The sequence below is a fragment of the Lissotriton vulgaris genome, chromosome 1_1 (genome assembly GCF_964263255.1).
Source record: "Lissotriton vulgaris chromosome 1_1, aLisVul1.2, whole genome shotgun sequence".
In the NCBI taxonomy this organism is placed as follows: Eukaryota; Metazoa; Chordata; class Amphibia; order Caudata; family Salamandridae; genus Lissotriton; species Lissotriton vulgaris.
The window spans coordinates 2,084,863,012-2,084,881,466 of NC_141685.1; the positions used below are offsets into that span (position 1 = coordinate 2,084,863,012).

Here is an 18,455-nt window from a genome sequence, read left to right on the forward strand (position 1 = left end):
AATTTAACTTGCCAAAATAAACCTGTTTCAAGCCTAAATTTCCTTTTTTATTAATCATTTATAAGTCACCCTAGGGTAGACCGTGAACAGCCCATAGGGTAGAGGGCTCTGTATTTAAACTGTAGGATATGTACTCATAAATATGTTTTTCACTGCTGTGAGGATGCCAGTCCCATGGAATAAAATTGATGATAATGATAATGAGGCTTGCTGTGTACTCTAGTGTACTGCGATACTGCTCGAAAAAGACTGCCCTGCTGCCTGAACCCTGCACTGTGCTCACAGAGGAATGCTCTGCTGCTTTATATTTTTGTGCCTGATCCCAGGACCACCAGAGGGACTCCAAGGACCAGTTTGTTGACCGCCTGTTGAGAGTTAAAGGGATATAAAAAGCTCCAAGAACTTTCAAAGTGCAGCCTGACCCAGCCTGAAGTGAGTCCTAACCCTCCAAGTGGTGCCTCCCACCCCCAAGTGTTGGACCCTTGGAAGAGGTGCTAAATGAGCCCAACCGCCCAAAATCCAAAACTTAGGACACAGAAAATGATCTGCCAAACAGTGCTCCAAGAACCAAGAGAAGATTGGGACTTACCTGCTCAGTGACCACCCCCATGTGCATCACCGTTCGGCCTGGCTTCGCGGTAGCTCTCGCTACATTCTTATGTGGAAGAGGTTTGGCGAAGCGGCCAGGGTGCCTGACTTCTGACCACAGGGTTCACGGTTCGATCCCCGGTGGCAGGTTAGCTCAGGACCATGTGACTCTGGGCAATAGCTTGCTTAATCTTCCCAACGGCCTCCAGCGCCGGGGCACCTCTCCGGTGCTCTTTACAAATGCTATCATATTTCACTTATCGGAAGGAGCAGCAAATCGTGTTAATTGGCTCCAGCATCCCAGATCCCTTGTCCGAGATTTTCACCTTCCAAACAGAGCACAGGTCCTGATTTAGATGTTGACGACTGTGATGGAGTTTTCTTTTTGGCGGTCTTCCCGCTCGCCTACCTGGCAGTCCACTCGCCTGAATAGATATGTGCAGGTAATGGGTGAAAAGATAGCTGTGGTCCCGCCGACTCCATCAGGACTGTGCTCTCTGCCCCTACTACAGGATGGCCTGGAGGAGGCGGCTGCGGAAGTCCAGCCAGGATTCCGGACCTCCAGATTTGGATGTGGCCTCTTTCAGAGGGAATTCTGATGGAAGTCTCTCCTACTTCTACTAATGATTAGAAAAAAGGTGAAAACTCACCTTTTTTGGTGGTTCAGGGTATAGTTTTATCCTTCTCACCTTCATCTAGGTCCTCCCTGTCCTGCTGCACCTTGAGTCTGACGGACTGACATCCCATTTTGATAGAATCGAGGTAGGTGTTTGTTATGTGTGTGAAATGCCTATTGTGAGAAATATGGTCGCTACACATTACATACATGCCCTAATAAACTCATACACAAAATATATTTTATTTACCTTTTCATTAAAATACTTCCTACATGTCTGTGCACTCCCATAACCTCACTCCATAAGGTGTATGCCGCTCGCAGACTGCCAGCCCATCGGGAGTATCTAAATTGGCTTGGCGCAAGACCAGCAGCTCACAGACAGCTGAGTACTGGGAGCCAGACCACCATGTTAGTGGTCTTCTGTATACAGCTGCAACATCTAAATACGACAGGTGACAGTTGTAGGCTCAGCGGAGTTCTTGGTACAGCTGTCGTCACAGACTGGTGGTCGGACAGCCAAAATTTAAATCAGGCCCTGAGTCTGAAAGTGGAAATATTCACTTTGACTTCGTCCAGCAGCTTTCCGACGACTAAGCCTCCTCCTCAGACACTGCTGCCTACCTTTCTCCGCAGACCTTTTCCTTCTCTGTAATTTTTCTCCAAAACTTCTTCCAAGTCTGCAGGTAAGCAAAGACCAGACCCAATCCTTCTTGTGTATACAAACTGCAGTCTATTGCAGTCAGCCATAACTTTCGACTTAGCCCCATTCTAGCACGACTAGATGTCCCAGGTGCCGCCTTGATCAAAAAGGTGCTAGATTGCACTAAAAACTTAAAAACGGCATAACTCAGGTTCCACTGATTGTTTTTTTTATCATTTTGGAGTCAAATAATTTCACTCTATTTTTCTAAATTAGTCTGGGGTTTTTATTGTGCAATGTTCTCAAATTATTGTTTTTGAGCGCTGCATAAATGTACACATTGCCTTTAAGTTAAGCCTGACTGCTTTTGTGCCAAGTTACGAGAGAATTAAGCATAGGGTAATTTAGTGACTTTTTATAGTTCACCCTGACAAAGACTATGGCTGTTTCTTTAGAAGGTCTCCCCCCACCCAATAATAAAAATGGTTTAAGGGAATAAGACTTCAACTGTGAAGTGCTGTTTGCAGCTGTTGAAGAGTCCACTTTGGAGTATTACGTGCAGTTCAGAATGTAGCCTTTGTTACGTCTCAAACAGCAAAGTGACTCAAGGACGTAGGCTGGCGCAATTGGCGACTTTGCAGCTGGGGACGTCAGCGATGGAGGACCGCAGATGAGGGTCTTGTGTCTCCCTGGACCACTGGAGTTAAACAGCATGCTCGGCTGGCTCATAGAGAGATGTAGCCTCTAGAGTCGAAGCAGGCAGATGCTGGTTTTCAGCTGTTGCAACCTCCAACCCAATGCAAGTGGGCAGTCATCTTAGGCAGTTTCAGCCTCCAAGCCAATGCAGCGGCTCCAGACAGATGGGCACTGGCAGTACCAGGCATTTAGAGTTGGAGGCAAAAAATGTTGAGCAGCACAACAATGGTTAATTTGCACAACTTCTTACACAGCTCAAGGCAGGAGCTACATCAGGGGACAAGGTAGCCCCTCACAATTTGGGTTAATCCGCTTCACTCACTGACAATAGTCATCTACATCTGAGTGTTTCACATACTAGAAACATGCAAGCCTTCTCTTCTTGGATAGTCTCTGTTCCTGCATGCCCAGGCAGTTTATTTTTACTCTTTCCTCTACAAGCAAGGAGGAAGGCTTCTGGGTGCTCAGGCTCTCCAACTACTTGCAGACTTTATGAGAAGTCCCCTCACCTCTGGGCAACTGTCATGCAAACCCTAGGCGAAGTCACACATTAGACATTCAGGTCTATGGAGCACTTCATTCCTTGGTCAAAATGAAATTGGAAACAAAACAAAGTGGAATGTTTGTCCCACTTTTATGGTCATTTTTTGGACACAGGATGTGGATCCACTATTGAAGGCTTCAGAACCGGTACTGTCCCTTCTATTTCAAATGTGATTTTCTGGCTGTTCCTCCGACACAGCCTATATTCAAGGTGAAGGTCTCTAGTAACGACTCCGAACAGAAGTCTTTGAGAATATCAATACTATATTTTGATCTGTTGCACTGATATCCACATGACAGTTCAACAATTTTCCACATAAACAAGGGATTTCATACCTAGCATGAGAAGTTGGATAATGTACGTGAAAAGCTGTTTTCATAACCTTTATATTTTTGTCAAGCAGAAAGTTACTTTTTTTTTACCTAAGTACTTTTTTTATCTTTTTAACACATTGCCTTAAATGAACACTGGAAAATGCCCAATTAACATAATTGATTCAAATGTATTGCTTTGTGATGAATGATTGCTGCATAGTGAGTGTACCTTAAGAGACCCTTTAGGAGTAACACATTTAAATGGTTTCTTTTCCTCTTGCAACCCATCTTCTGGAAGTTTTTGGCGTTTTTCTGCAGCCTCAGCTCGCCTCTTCTCAATTTCTTCTTTCAATCGCTTCTTTTCTTCCTAAAAGAAAATATTGCATGGTCCGATTATTTTACTAAATCAAGATTGGCTATACAAATGGAAAATAATATTTAAACATAAAACATACCAATAAAAGAATAACACTTGCATGAATCATTCTTGTATTTGTTTTATTGAGGAAGATCAAATATTTCTTTCTGTGGCAGTACTGTTATAATACATTTAACTGTCTCCCTTGCCTGGGTTTATTTATTACCCGACTACCCCATACCTCACGTATCACAGCCCAACCACGATTGCTTGGTACTTTCAGATTGCTTCTAATAGAATGGGCCAACTTTGATAAACCTTGCATTCCTACCAGGCATGGAAGGATGTCGTTTTGCTGGAAAATGGTTGAAAACTATAAAAGGAAGAATGGTGGTGGTAGGTGGTGCTACTTTTTAACGCTACTTGAAAATAATCAAATTACACAGTAACTATTGAAACAGGATAAGGGCCGGACTGGGAACCACAACCGGCTCTGGCAAAGTGCTCGGCCGGCCCACCCCCCTCCCCACTCGGGGCTAGGAGGTGCAGCCGAGCTCTTTGCCAGGGCCGGTTTTTGGACGATTTTGGTACAGGGCCGATTTTCAGCTATGATTGACCCTGTAACCGGCCCCCACCCGTGCGGTGCACCGGGGGATTGCCCGATGCCCGCTATGGCCAGCCCGGCCCTGAACAGGATTCATTGATTATAACAGAATACAGTGCTAAACAACGCACAACGTTCTATCAGCAGTAACTCAAATATTTGAAAGTGATCACTGAGTGAATATTTAGGGTTGTGATTAATAGGTTTTGGATTAGGAGGACCACTAATCTTCATCCTCAATATTTTGGCAATTCATAATGAAGTATGTAGATATCCGGATCATGACGACACATGATCTGTGTTGAGGTACTGCACACTTTATATGTATTATCCACCAAAAGAGTTGCCCTTGTGAGGTTGACCTCATGGAAACTTTCGCCTCAAAAGAATGACGAAGCAGATTGTTGCATCTCCGCTTTAACCCCTTGGGCGCTGATGACGGAACCGCTCCGTCATCAGCTGCGGTGGCGCTGTGCTGATGACGGAGCGGTTCCGTCATGGCCCGCCGCCGCTCATGCGTGGCGCGAATTCCGCGCCTGCGCTGAGCGTTCTATTGAGCGGGCGGGGCCATGACGGAACCGCTCCGTCATAAGCAAATGCGCAACCGACGCTGGTGACAGAGCGGTTCCGTCACCAGCATGCGCCCGCCGCTCTTCCGCCCCGCCCCCATAGCCGCCGCAGTGAAGGGGTTAATAATTGAAGGGCTCAACGAGTTTCAGGATTGCTCTCTTTATCACGAGCCACACGCAAATTACACCAACAACAGCTCGGTGTGAAGCACCTGCATAAATTAAAGGTCCCACCCTAATGGGCGTGTATTCCTGCCCTAAAGGCTTCTGGTATTCGCAGTCTCTCACCGTGTTGTGTGCCAAAATTAGTTGCATTGTTCACCAAGTGGGCACAAACGGAGCCTCAAGTCTTTCAATTATTAAAGCGGAGATGCAGCGCTGGGAGAACCTGGCACTGGGCCACAGGAACGGAAACTGCACAGAATGGTGTTTTAAATACAGACTTGAGGCTTCGTTTGTGCCCACTTGGTGAACAATGCAACTAATTTGCGTATTACAAAAACCAAGAGACCTACTTGCTTAGACTAATAGGAAAATGCTCCACTAGAATGTCAAATTAACACAATTCTCTTCCACTGGGAAAGATCAAGTTCGTGTACAATTTAGGATATGAATATTAAATGCATAGATCTATCCCCACAATGGCTCTAAACTCAAGAAAATAATATCCCCATCACATTATAGAGCTTCAATTAAATAATATGCTTTAGACACAGACTACACTATGAAGCTTGTTCTGTAAATTAGGCATATAAGCACCCACACTTTTGTGACAAGACACTTTGTATGTGCACCTCTTCTGCTCTATTCCGGGGAAAATATGTGTTCTCTCCTTATACTAATGTGTTTTAATGTGAATTTGTTGCAATAGTGGTCCTACAGACTCATTGGGAAGACACACCAAACACCGAATGAAGTAGATTCTGGCAGACGCGTCCATGCTTTTAAAAATGTTTCGGGTTCAATGGACCTCCATTAATATTGTTCCCATCTCCTCTTCTAATATTTAAGAATCCTTCTGGCCTAAAAATGGAAGATGATTTTTCGGAGAGAGGGGAAGGTTGAGCAGGACCACCAGTTAATGTGAGCCTCTGCCCACCACCAAACATTGGTTATATGCTAGTGTTTGTAAATACCCCATTTCTATGTATAATCCAGACACCACCTGGCAGAAAACGGTCTCTAAACACTCCTCGCCACACTCCTTCACTGAAAGACATTTGCATACTGTTTCTAGATACTCATTCTCACATACAGCTCCTCTCCATAAATTCAATTGCTCACTAACCTCGTATTCAGCAAATTAACGTGTACATTTCCACACAAAATCCCCCTTACACCACTGATACTCCTCCAGCGTTACCCCGTGCCATCCTGTCCTTCTGTATCCGCTAGCTGCAGCCTCCTGCTCTTGGACTCATTGCGAATGGGGAGTTATTTTTATCTATTCTCTTATCAGCCACAGTCAGCTCGGCTTGCACCTTGCTGTGCGCTGCTCATTTACCTCGATTTCCTTCTCTCTGCCTGTCATGTACCCACCATTACTAACAGGACCTGTCCAAAAAATGATAATTCTCTAAGGATTGCAAAAAATGAAGCTGGTTTCCGGTCCGCATGGATTCAATTGAATTAAGGACTTTTTTTAATAAAGCAAACAAATACACAAGCACAGGGTATCCTGGCTTTGAGACTTCCTGAACAGAAAATTATGCCGGAAAAAAGGGGTGAGTTTTTAGCATTTTTCAGGAATCAGAAATACAGTCTACTATGCATGAAGCAGGAGGGAGGAAATGTCATGCTTTCATCATGAGCATTCTGAAAGTACAACCCACAGTCCTGAAGCACTGAATTCTGGGAGCTACCAGGAGAGTCACATTCTCTAAGTGTGGGCACCTCACAGGATTACAGGGAGAAAGAGAGCAGGCCTCCGTGACACTGGCATCGAGCCTTGAACAGACTTCTTTTGAATATGAGCAACCAGTGACAAGAATTGAAGAGTACTGAGACCCAAGAGCGCCTAGAAAGGCTGAGCACTGGATGAACAGTGCCATTACAAACACGCTGTAGTCTTGATACAAAGTATGTCCAGGACCAGACTGGCCATAGCGGGCACCGGGCAATCCCCCGGTGCGCCGCACAGGTGGGGGCTGGTTTTGGGCCCCTGGGGGGGCGTTTTTGTTACAGGGCCGTTTTTGCAGCATAGCTGCAAAATCCTCCCTGTACCGAAATCGTCCGAAAACCGGCCCCGGCAAAGAGCTCGGCGGCACCTCCAACTCCCCCGAGTGGGGAGGGGGGCCGGCCAAGCACATTGCCAGGGCCAGTTGTGTTTCCCAGTCCAGCCCTGAGTATGCCACGAGACGGAGACATACTAAGAGCCTGGGCTACAGTTTTGTAGAACTCAGCAGGAAATATAGGAGGAACTGGTCTGAGGACCTTTCACAAAAAAAAAAGCAAGTGAACGTAATTTGATCTGAAGGAAGTGATCAACAATAATTTCCAAATTCTAGGCCAAAGTAGCCACGGTGGGGGAGGGGTGGTATAGGGACGGCCACCTGCACTGACCCTGGATGGATGCCTTGCTGTAAATGTGCACTTCTCTGTGGCAGAATCAAGACACACAGATTTGGTGTCCATCCCTGTGGCAAAAACACACATACAGTCCTGAAATGGGCCGGTAGTGGCATCCGGTCTCTGTCCAACTGAATGTAATTCATTAAAGAAATGAACTTAAGCTTTGCATACTAATACTTATGCAAGAATTAAATAAACTTGCTGGTGCCAATATGTATCCTTCAGTTAATAAAGACTACGGTGACACCTATCCAATGAAACTACCTCTATTGAGTGAGCTCAAGTTTCTCAATTTAAAATTTATCACACACAGGGATGGTGTTTTGAAGGTCTAATGTATGCATCTATACTTGCTGCTTGATACAGAGGTGCATAAGTGTACATTCTGAAACATCCAAGAGTGTGTATACATTTAAATTTTCCACAGAGACAATCACCCATGCTAGGTGTATCTGCCCTAGAATAATTTAAAAGCATAGAATGTACACTGGATTTACGCCACAAAAAGCAGCATTCATTTTTTGACTCGAAACACCATTTGTTTCACGGTTGGAAAATTTCTATACACAGTACTTTGTATAAGGAGAAACTCAACAGACAGGGGTGTTGTTTTAATTGACCAAACGAACAAAAGCCTTATGCTTGGATAGTAATTTACTGTATGGTTTTAAAATGTGTTATTCGGATTTGTGTTGGGGGGGAGTTGTATTTTCTTGCTACATGCTGTGACAAATCCTCTCACAATGAACTGAAGTTGCTTTTTGTAATGAGGCGACCTGTGCATATTGATATTTTAATGGAAATATCTTACAAATTATTTATTTTTTGAATTTTTGGCAATCAAATGCTTTTATTAAATAATTCTTTTTTATTCTGTACTTTCATGCATATTTCAAATGCGAATAAAGACGTTTGATAGACTCACCACACAAATAGCAAAATGTTTAAGTATGCTGAAATGTTTGCTTGTGTCTGTAAACAATTTCACTGCAATAGAATAGGCACTCTTCATGATATTATCAGCATTACTGATTACCATGTGTTACCGCATGCTGGTTTGAAAGTAGTCCTATCTCTGAATGTGGCTCTCATATTATAAGCAGGGCATCTTTTTCTAAATTTTTTGGGGACATTTTCATCAGAATGTATCCATATTTTATTTTAATTATCTTATAGATATGTATCTATATTATAAGCAGGGCATCTTTTTACTACAGTTATTTTTTGACATTTCCATCAGAATGCATCCATTTTTTTTATCATCTTATAGATATGTATCCATATCATTCAACATTAGTTAACTAATAAATATGGAGTCAAAGTTGGACTCCTGTTGGGTTTAGAATGGTAAGCAGCCACACATAAAACAATAAGCTCATATGAAACCATCAGCGTTATATTCCAAACACATGCACAGTTATTTAAGGAAATTCCTCCTCATATTTATTTCCTCTGACAGATAATAGTCTTGTAGTCATGGATAACAGTGTGTAGAGCCATTTGAAAGAAGACCTACTTTCGGTATTTTTTTCATTTAAATGGACAGTAAAACACATTTATTCCATCTTTATTGGTGTGTAAAACAATAGATTTGGAAAACTGCGAGATTTAAATAAGCCATTGATATTTTTGAATGATTGCTAGGTTGAATGTTGGCCAGATTTTTGCTGACAGCCAGGCAATTTGTGTAAGGTATGGGGAGACAAAAGAGTGGTTGAGGACATGAAACAGAGTCCTGTAGCGAAGAGAAGAACCTTGTCCAATGGTAATAAAGTGCATACAAGGATAACTATTCGAAAGCTGTTGTGGTAGTCTAATTGACTATGGGCAAGTGCAGCTAGTGATGTTTTGGATATGTGGAATGGGATGCACGACAACATTTGATATCTGTTAGCTGTGGTTGTGGTCAGAATGACAGATTCAAAGGCCATGGTAGGGTTAAAGTATATACCTCAATTTCTGCTTGATGATGTAGTGACGGGAGTGTCAGGAAGATATTTTATGAGGATAGGAGGATTTGTGGGCACCAAGTATGCATGAAAGTATGTTAGTCTTCACTGACTTGAACATAAGGAAACTATTGTGCATTTAGTGGCAGGTGGCTGAGAAGCGGTCAGAAAATTTAGAGTGATAAGAGTGATCAAAGGTCACAAAAAGTGTATCGTCGGCGGAGTACTGATGAGAAGAAACAATGAATGAAATAAATTCAATAGAGACGTGATGCAATTGAAGAAAAGGAAAATGCCTATTGACTGCCCTTTGGGACTAAAGTTTGAACGCATCTTGACATTGATTTTAAATGAACCATTTAAATCATAATTTGTTTGTCAAAAAAATGTCCTACCTTATGCAATGCAATGCAAAAATGTGACAAATGTTAAATTTTTATCTGATACAATCAGTCAAGGACACTTTAATAGCACACGTGGTCGCTTTAGTTCTGCAGGGTACCTTTTCTCTATGTAAATGTTTCACAAAATTAACACCAATTTAGGAAAGCTAATGTTATTTTAAAGTTTTCCTTAGGCACAACAGGCAGATTTAAATCACTATTCTTTTTACATAAAACCTTTTTTGCCTAAAAGTGTAAAAGACAAAAACATGATTAGTAAATGTGTGGACATACCTTATTACACGGTCTTTTTTGGGACAACCTGCATAATATCAGGGGGTTTTCTAACAGCTTCCTTAAAATACCCATACCTCTTCCTTTGCTTTTCGTTCAGCCTCGTCTTGCTTCTTTTTTCGCTCCTCCTCTTCCAGAATCTTCTTGCGCTCCTCGCGCTTTTTCTTCAGTTCCTCCAGTTCCACGGTTGCTTCTTGCTGCTTCTGCTTAAGTTTTTCAAACTCCTCACTCTCAGTTTCCCCTCGGCGTCGACGCAACTCATCAAGACGCTTGCCCGCTTCCACCTTAGGTACACCATCAACTTCTTCTGGTTCTGTATGCCCTTTCTTCAAGCTGGTACGGCTAGGAGCAAATAACACTAGTTAACATGGTGATATTTTCTCACAGTGGGTTTACTTACTCATTTATCATTAAACCCTCATTAATAAGGCAACAGGAGATCAGTTACACCGAGGCACATTTTGAAGCCTTCCTGGAGCTGCTGCGCTTTTCACCTTGAGACAAGGTGTGAAAGGCAGGCTGAACTGAATATAAACCCAGACAGTCCGCTCACACCTTGTTCAAAAATATATGCACCCTCTCAGATTAAATATATCTAAGACACAGCAACCATTGACACTTTTATCATTGTACTGATGTTATAGAATGCTGTAAATCTGAGAATATCACAATTCAAGAATAAAACTAAACTAGACAGTAAAAAAGGGCTAGCTAGATAAAAAGGTTTTAATTGTATAAACCAGATCTAGTGCAGTCACAGTAAAGTCAGTAATAGGTTATCTCACACTGAAGGGCAAAGCATAATGCACAGAAAGGACGTAGAAGGCGAATGTAAACTGTACTCTACACCCACTGTCGTGTACACCTATTTCAAAGTACATTGTGGTTAGGAGATAGCTTACTTTCAAAAGGAACTTGATATTACTTGGCCCATTTAATATTTCTGTGAATCAGGGTTGCATCAAATGGCAGCTGGATGGTGTACAGAGCAGAAATTACAGATGTTGCTGCATGAGGACTAGAGGATCTTGCAACTACTGTGATAGTGGTTTGCAATAATAAAGTAAATTCAGGAATAGCCATCTGTAGGCAGACATTTGGAATACTCTGGAATTCCACAAATGTAAATTCCTCCTAGCTTCAAGAAGCCTGGAAACTAAGACTAAGTAATGGGAAATATAATAGCTAGATTCTACTTGATTTTATAAAAGGTTTCTTTGTGTACCTTTTTGTAATACTGTATATACGTTTATGTAATCGGATTTCACAATATACACTATCATTTATTTCTACTCCGCATTAAGAGTTTAAAATTAAATCAAGTACATTTAGCCAGATTAGCTCTTTAAAACCTTTCCAGGAAGGTATGTTCCTCCATTCCTGAACTGGAAGCCCAATGGCCTGCTCATATCAGCAGGCCCCGGGATTATAAACCATGTGAACATTTGCTTATATACACAACATGCATATTTGTATTTATTAGGTATTTAATTTGTCAATTATCTCTATAAAACCAAAGTAATCAAAGAATAAGATCGAGCAGCATCAAGACTGAGTGACTTGTATTATGAAATAGCGAGCAGAGAATAGGACAGCAAATGAGACCTAAGACAACAACCTTTTATGGCAACAGGCCAGTACATTTAGAAGAAGCATTGCGACAGCGAACAGGTCCCACCTTTGAAAGGAGTTAGTCAACCTTCTGGTCAAAGTTTTGTTTGAAGGGTTTGATTTAGGACCTGATTATGAATTTGACTGTGAGGGAGCCCGGCTCCCACACCACCAAACCCGACTGCTGCTCACCCGTCTGATTACAAGTAACTTTGCTGTCTGGAGGGCGGGCGGCATGGGGATCCTGCTGCCGTGCAGTTTAAAGACTCATATTGAGCCTTATAACTGCACCAAAGCGGGACTGCCAATGGATGCTCCTGCATGGCATGGACTGAGCCGTGCAGGAACAGTGGTGCATGCACACTGGGGGGCACAAAGAGTCCCCCCCTACATGCACCCCCATGCACAGAGGCACCAAGGGCCCCTGTAGGGCCCCGCTTTGCTTCCCCACCACCAGCCTTTTCATGACGGGCTCACCTCCATGAGAGCGCTGGTGGGAGGGAAACTTCTAATATGCATGCCGGTGCCACATCGGCACTGCCATGCATATTACTACCCCAGACTGCAGCGATTGTGGCTGTCCCAAAGAGCTATGGCCACCTTACCCATAATACGGCATCAGACTGCTGGTGCAGCAGTCCTCAACCTCCACCGCACTTTCATTGCGTGTTTGGTGGTCGGATAGACCGTCAAACTCATAACCAGGCATTCAGTTCTTTGCAAGTTCAATGTTGTGTAAATACGCTCATGTCCCATTTCTCACAAATGACATCAATCCCATTATTTAAATGCATTAGTGTCATGTTCAACTTTAAAATGAAGTCTTTACTTGTTTGCTCTTTAAATGTCCTTCAGTGTTATGAAAGAAACCTCTTGCTGAAGGCACAGCTACCGTTACATGTTACTGTGTCTACTCCGGTATGCCTTTAATTAATTAATTAATTAATTAATTAATTAATTAATTAATTGCAAGTTTATATAGCGCTAGGATCGACTCCCAGAGGAGTATCTCCGCGCTTCGACCGCTGCGAAACCCTTCCTGGCTTCCCTGAGAGATGGTCCCTTAGTGGGTATCTCCAGGGTGAGACCAGGCATCCCCGGCGGTCTGGTGGGGCCGTTAGTGAAGATGAGGCAAGCTGATGCCCAGAGTTGCCGAGTGTGATCGCTGATCAGAGTGGGCACCGAGGCGAGAGAATTATCGAGTCCGCTGACCCTGGTCCAGAAACCTGCCGCGTCGGGAATCGAACCCTGGTCCCGGGCCGTCCTCTGCTCTCGGGTCTGCCGCCTCTAACCAGTGAGCCACACTACTTCGCTTTATCAATTTCTTCCTGGAAACACCGGTTTTAAATATACTACCAATTTCCCTCAGATATATGCGATCATAAAAGAAAACACGGTCCAATTACATAGTACACCGAATTATCATACCTTAAACATTGAGTCGTAAACATGACCAGAAAATAATACATGGAGGCTTGAACTACCGGCATCAAAGCTGCCTTTAATTCTACTATTAAATCAATAATCAATTAAAAGAGAAAATTACGTGGTTGCTCAACTATAATAATTTATTACAGTTGACTTGACATCAGCAGACAGTATGAATGGCAGGTTACCTGATGGTATTAAAATTATTTAAACGACGAAAACTAATTATCTCCTTGAAGCCTTAGGGGTTTTTCTGGGGTACCAAACATTATGAACTATATCTATTTTTATTAATCTGATTTTTTGCAACAAATTACCATATATATATTGGTCTGTTTAATTTCGCCCTACAGATACGATCCTTATTCCAAACAAATTCCTGTATGGAATTCTCTGTGGTTGATCCTGAAAGGGCCTGTGTTTTCACGCCCGGTTGTCCTGGGTGCTGGGATATTGATCCCGGTTTTACTGGCAGGAAAAACTGGACAGTAAAATTGCGTTAGGCTTTGGCTGGAACAGCAGCCAGGCCTCGTCCTGCACCCCACCCCTGCATGCAATGCTCTCCCCTATCATCCCCACTCCCTTCCTCTAACCTCCTTCCTCCAATCCCACTCCGCACTGAAGCCCCTGTCCCCGTGTGAAGTGCTCAGGGCAGGTGGTAAATGGGAGTGTTAACCTCTATATAATTGAGATTTCAATTCTGTTTAACGCCAGGTAAAACAAGATCGGCACAGTTATTCCCCATTCTGTAGTGTTTAAACCAGTAATTAAGGCTGCAGAGTTTGCACCCCGCTAGTACCATGATGATAGTAATTGGGGCCATAGTCTTGGAGATATTTAAGACTGCAGTCAAACTAATCTTTTAGAACGTTTAGCAATAAAAAAAAAGCAAAACAATTAGCTTTTTTTCCAAGAACAGGAAAGGGGCTGATTTATATGGCACACATGTACACAACATTGCACAATACATCAGTATTTTAAACATCTCCACATAACACAAGCAAGTGATTCACATGTACCTATCTTGAATTATCATTGGAGCCTAATCTGTTTGTAGTGTTTGTTTGAAACAATTTGATTAAGCCTTAATTTCGCAAATGCCTTGCACTGACAAGGGTCAAATAATCAGCATATTCCCGGGTGTTATTCTTCTCAGTAAAAAAATAAAATAATGATTACTGGATCTTGAAGGTACTCAGATCTCTTTGTTGAAAGTAAATGTGCCACACGTAACAAATCTTCAGATTTGTAGGTAATCATGTTCTTATAGGAGAACAAAGTCTACCAGCTTACAAAAAACGGTTTAGGTTTGCTGCTACCTGTTCGTTCCAGAAGGCTTTTTGGGGCGACACTGGTCTCTTCTTAGACACCTCAGCCTTAGGGTGGTCTTCCCCCCAACTTTTTGCATTTCTCCACCATTTTTACTGACCTAATTTCTGCCTTATGTCTCTGTACATTTTACTACTACTAACAAGTGCTTAAGTGCTTCTGCTCTCTCCTCTAAATATGGTCATGTTAGCTTATCCCTAATTGGCATATTTCATTTACTTTTAAGTACCTGGTAAAGAGACACTACATGCGCCCAGGGCCTGTAATTTAGATGCTACTAGTGGCACTCCAGCACCAATGGTGCCACCCACTTAAGAACCCCTTCAAATGTTTCACCCTGCCATTGTAGATCCTGTGTGTACAGTTTTAAGCTGCCATTTTGACCAGGCAAAATAAACTTTTTGCCAGGCCCAAATCTTCCTTTTTAATACATACAAGTCACCCCTAGGACAGCCCATGGACAGCCCAGAGGGCAGGGTAGAATGTATTTAAAAAGTAGGACATGTACTTTTAATTTTGCGTGATCTGGTAGTGAAAAACTCTCAATTTTATTTTTCACTACTGCTAGGCCTATCTCTCTCCGATAGGATAACATTGGAGTTGCCTTATTACATTTTATAAGTATAATTTCCAAATCGGAAGGCATTATGAGATCATGTTTGGTGTATCTGGAATCCCAATTTAAAATCCTAACTTATGGTGAAGTCAGATTTTAGATTTCAATTCTGAAATTGCCACTTTAAGAAAGTTGGCAATTTCTTGCCTCAGCCATTTAGTGCCTGTAGCCTGTCTCTGGTCACAACTGGGTGTAGCTGACATTTGAGCTTTGTGTATTCCTCCTAAACAGCCACACACAATAGGGAGCCTAGGTGTGGCTGAATGGGCCATCACTGGCAAGATCGGAGGGAGACACTTGGCACAGTTCCACTTACACCTGAATTGGCTGTGTTCTGCCTCCACTCAAAAGACAGCATACCCCCTGTAGTTAGTCTGTAGCCAGGACAGGAAAGGCAGTATGCGTGTGGAATTCAAAGGGAAAACACTCAAAGCTTTGCATCCACTTCAAAGGCAAAACTGGGTATAAATACTGGACCTCAGTCACCACCACTTCTTTACACTTCTGGACCTGTGGATACCCTGTCAGGAAAAGGACTGATGTGCTGCAGAAGAATTGCCACTCTTCTGGACTGCAACCTGCTGGGATCCTGTTTTGATGTGCTGCCCAGCTGCCCTCTTGCCTGGGTGAGAAGCACTGGACCTGCAGCCCTTAAACCCAGAACCCAAAGTGACTCCAACTGTTATTAGGCTGGCCTCCTGACCTAAAGCTTCAGGGACATAACAGGATGGACTTTGCCATCTGTCAGTCTACTTTGCCAAGTCGTTCCACTACACTCCTAGACTCTTGGAAGAGCTTAAGGGGCTTTGCCAGCCTCTGTGAAACTAGTGGAACTGTTGCTTCTCCTCTGCTGCATGGCGCTACCCTAAGCAGAACTGACATATCTCCTCTGCTACGAGGATTGGACCTGTCGCAAAGCTCGCATCACCGCCGCAGCCTGCATCGCCTTTGGAACCACCGCTGCATGACACATTCTCGACACAGGCCTTGCATCGCTCATCTGCACCAGCCTGAATGTGATGCCTGACTCTGCATCGCAACTTCGCAGCTCATGGAACCGACGCACCGCCCTGACTGCACGACAAATCCCCGACTTCGCATCGCAAGACCTTGCTGACAGGACCCTCAATGCAGAAACAATAGGACCTCGCATCCCAGCCCCGCTGCAGTTTTTCAACAGATAAACAGCTTTGACTGAGTTCCTATCGCCGGCCCGTGCTCTATCACGGTGGGCCTGAACATCTAGCTTTGTCCTGGTCCAGTTCAACCAGATATCCACAGTAAGTCCCTAATAAGAAATTTGGTTACTGGTTGAGGGGGATGAAACCCTTCTCAAGCAGCTACCACAGTTCTTCTCAGGGTGAAGTCACAAGCACACTCTAAATTAGCCTGGGCTCAACCCTCAGGTAGCTTTACACAGAGCAGCCAGGCTCAATTCAGAGGCAACGTGTAAAGTATTTGTGCAACAATTCAAACAGTAACACAGTGAAAACTCGTACCAGAAAAGTTGCCCACAACAGTATTAGAAAAATTGTGATTTTTAATAAATGAAGCAAGGCCTAAACAACAAAAATTCCATTAGTAGAGTACAACTTACAAGATAAGAAGTATATAGCGACAAAGTTTATTTTAATATTTCCTAGCATCCATGTATCTTAAAATATACCAAGCTTTGGTTTTAAACATAATACCCTGCTTTTAGGTCTGGTGTTAGCCAAAACGTTTTGATTTTTTCAAAAATAAATGTATAATATACATATTAAAAGGGGCGTTCAGCAAACTCGCTTCACCCACTAATCTGTTATTATGTCATTCCAATTTGGCTTCCAACCAATACAGCATACAGCATGGGGGCCACTTCAGCCACTGGGTAACTTCACGTAGAGAGACTGAATTTTGCTCTTTCACAAAGTGCACATTTACACACAAGATAGTTCTCTTCAATTCCAGAGTTTTTGTTTTTGCTTTATTGCTCTGATGTTGCCTTTGTGTTTAGAGTCTGAGGTGAGAGCAGAACGTTTTCTACCAGCTATTCCATATGGCTAAATGGCACATTCCAGCTTTATCCGTTCCTATCTCCTGCTAATGGTGGTTTAAATTCCTTTTTGAGTGGCATTTCTTTTTTCAAACTACTTCAATTTTTCAGCATACCGAATTCCACCTGAAGTTGTTCTTTTTTAGTATGCACACAATGCAGTGCATCTCTAACTGCACTCATGCATTGTTATTCTGGTATGTATTTTAATTGAGGGCTACAGTTATATTTGGAAACCAATTTAGTCCATTTGTCTTGTTTGTAAGACTTTGTAGTTTGCTTTCAGTGCGCTTGTATGTCACTACATTTGTAAACTAATTTAGTCTGTATGTTCTGCTTGTATGGCTTTCTAGTGTGTTTTTAGTGCTCTCGTAAGCCCTACTTATATAGACATTTAACTATTATATTACTAATTTTAACTCTGCCACTTATGCCTGTCTGTCTGCCTATCTGTCTATCTATCTATCTACCAATCTATCTATCCAACAATTTATCTATATATCCATCCATCTATCTATCTCTTATATATATATATATATATATATACACACACATATTTGCAACTCTTTCTTCCTGTTCATCTACCTTTGCCGCTCTGTTTGTCCGTCTACATTTTGAAACCCTTTCAGTCTATCTGTTCCTTAACATTTGCAACCTTATCTATCTGGCTGTCTGTCCATCTACCTTTGCAACCCTGCCTATCTTTGCAACTCTATCCTTTTTTGCAATTCTGTCTGTACAAGCCACTCTGTTTCTATTTGCAAGCCTCTGTCTGTCTGCAAAGGCCCCTTTGTCTGTCTGCACAAGCCTCTCTCTGCCTGTCTGTGCAACTTTATCTGTGCAAGCCTCCCTGTTTGTGCAAGCTTCTCTGTCTGTTTGTGCAAGCCTCTCTGTCTGTCAGTGTAAGCCTCTTGGTTTGTCGCTCTGTGCAAGCCTGTCTATCAGCTATGATTTAGCAAAGGGGGGGTGGTGATGAACAGAGTGTCTGAATTAGGCAGACCACTCTTACCCAGTCCAAAGATCAGGGCTTGATCCATCACCGTTATTTATCTCACTGCCCCATCCCAGCTCAGAACCTGGCTATATGCAAATCAGTCTGTCCCTGGCCCAGTGCATCATGGGAACAGGGCAGACTAAACTACCAAGCCAATTCTTCACCAGAAAGGAGACAAGCTACCGGGGACCGGTTTCTGGCATTTCAGCCGTCTTCGGCCCGGTTTGCTTGAATCCTGATGGAGCAGTGAGAAAGGGACTCATGTCTGAGTATACCCTGCCACACCTATAGTGGCCTAAAACGATTTAGCAAA

General features: G+C 42.9%; 1 protein-coding gene across 13 annotated transcripts in view; it reads right to left on the reverse strand.

The window, feature by feature from the left end:
- CALD1 (caldesmon 1) overlaps positions 1 to 18,455 on the reverse strand; it is a 555,479-nt gene that overhangs the window by 78,845 nt on the left and 458,179 nt on the right. For all 13 annotated transcript variants that reach the window (XM_086921091.1, XM_086921074.1, XM_086921047.1 and 10 more), the window contains 2 exons: positions 10,207 to 10,471; positions 3,631 to 3,768 (listed from right to left, as the gene is read on the reverse strand). In XM_086921091.1, the coding sequence (XP_086777217.1) occupies positions 3,631 to 3,768; positions 10,207 to 10,471 (403 nt within the window). The remainder of the gene's footprint in view (positions 1 to 3,630; positions 3,769 to 10,206; positions 10,472 to 18,455) is intronic.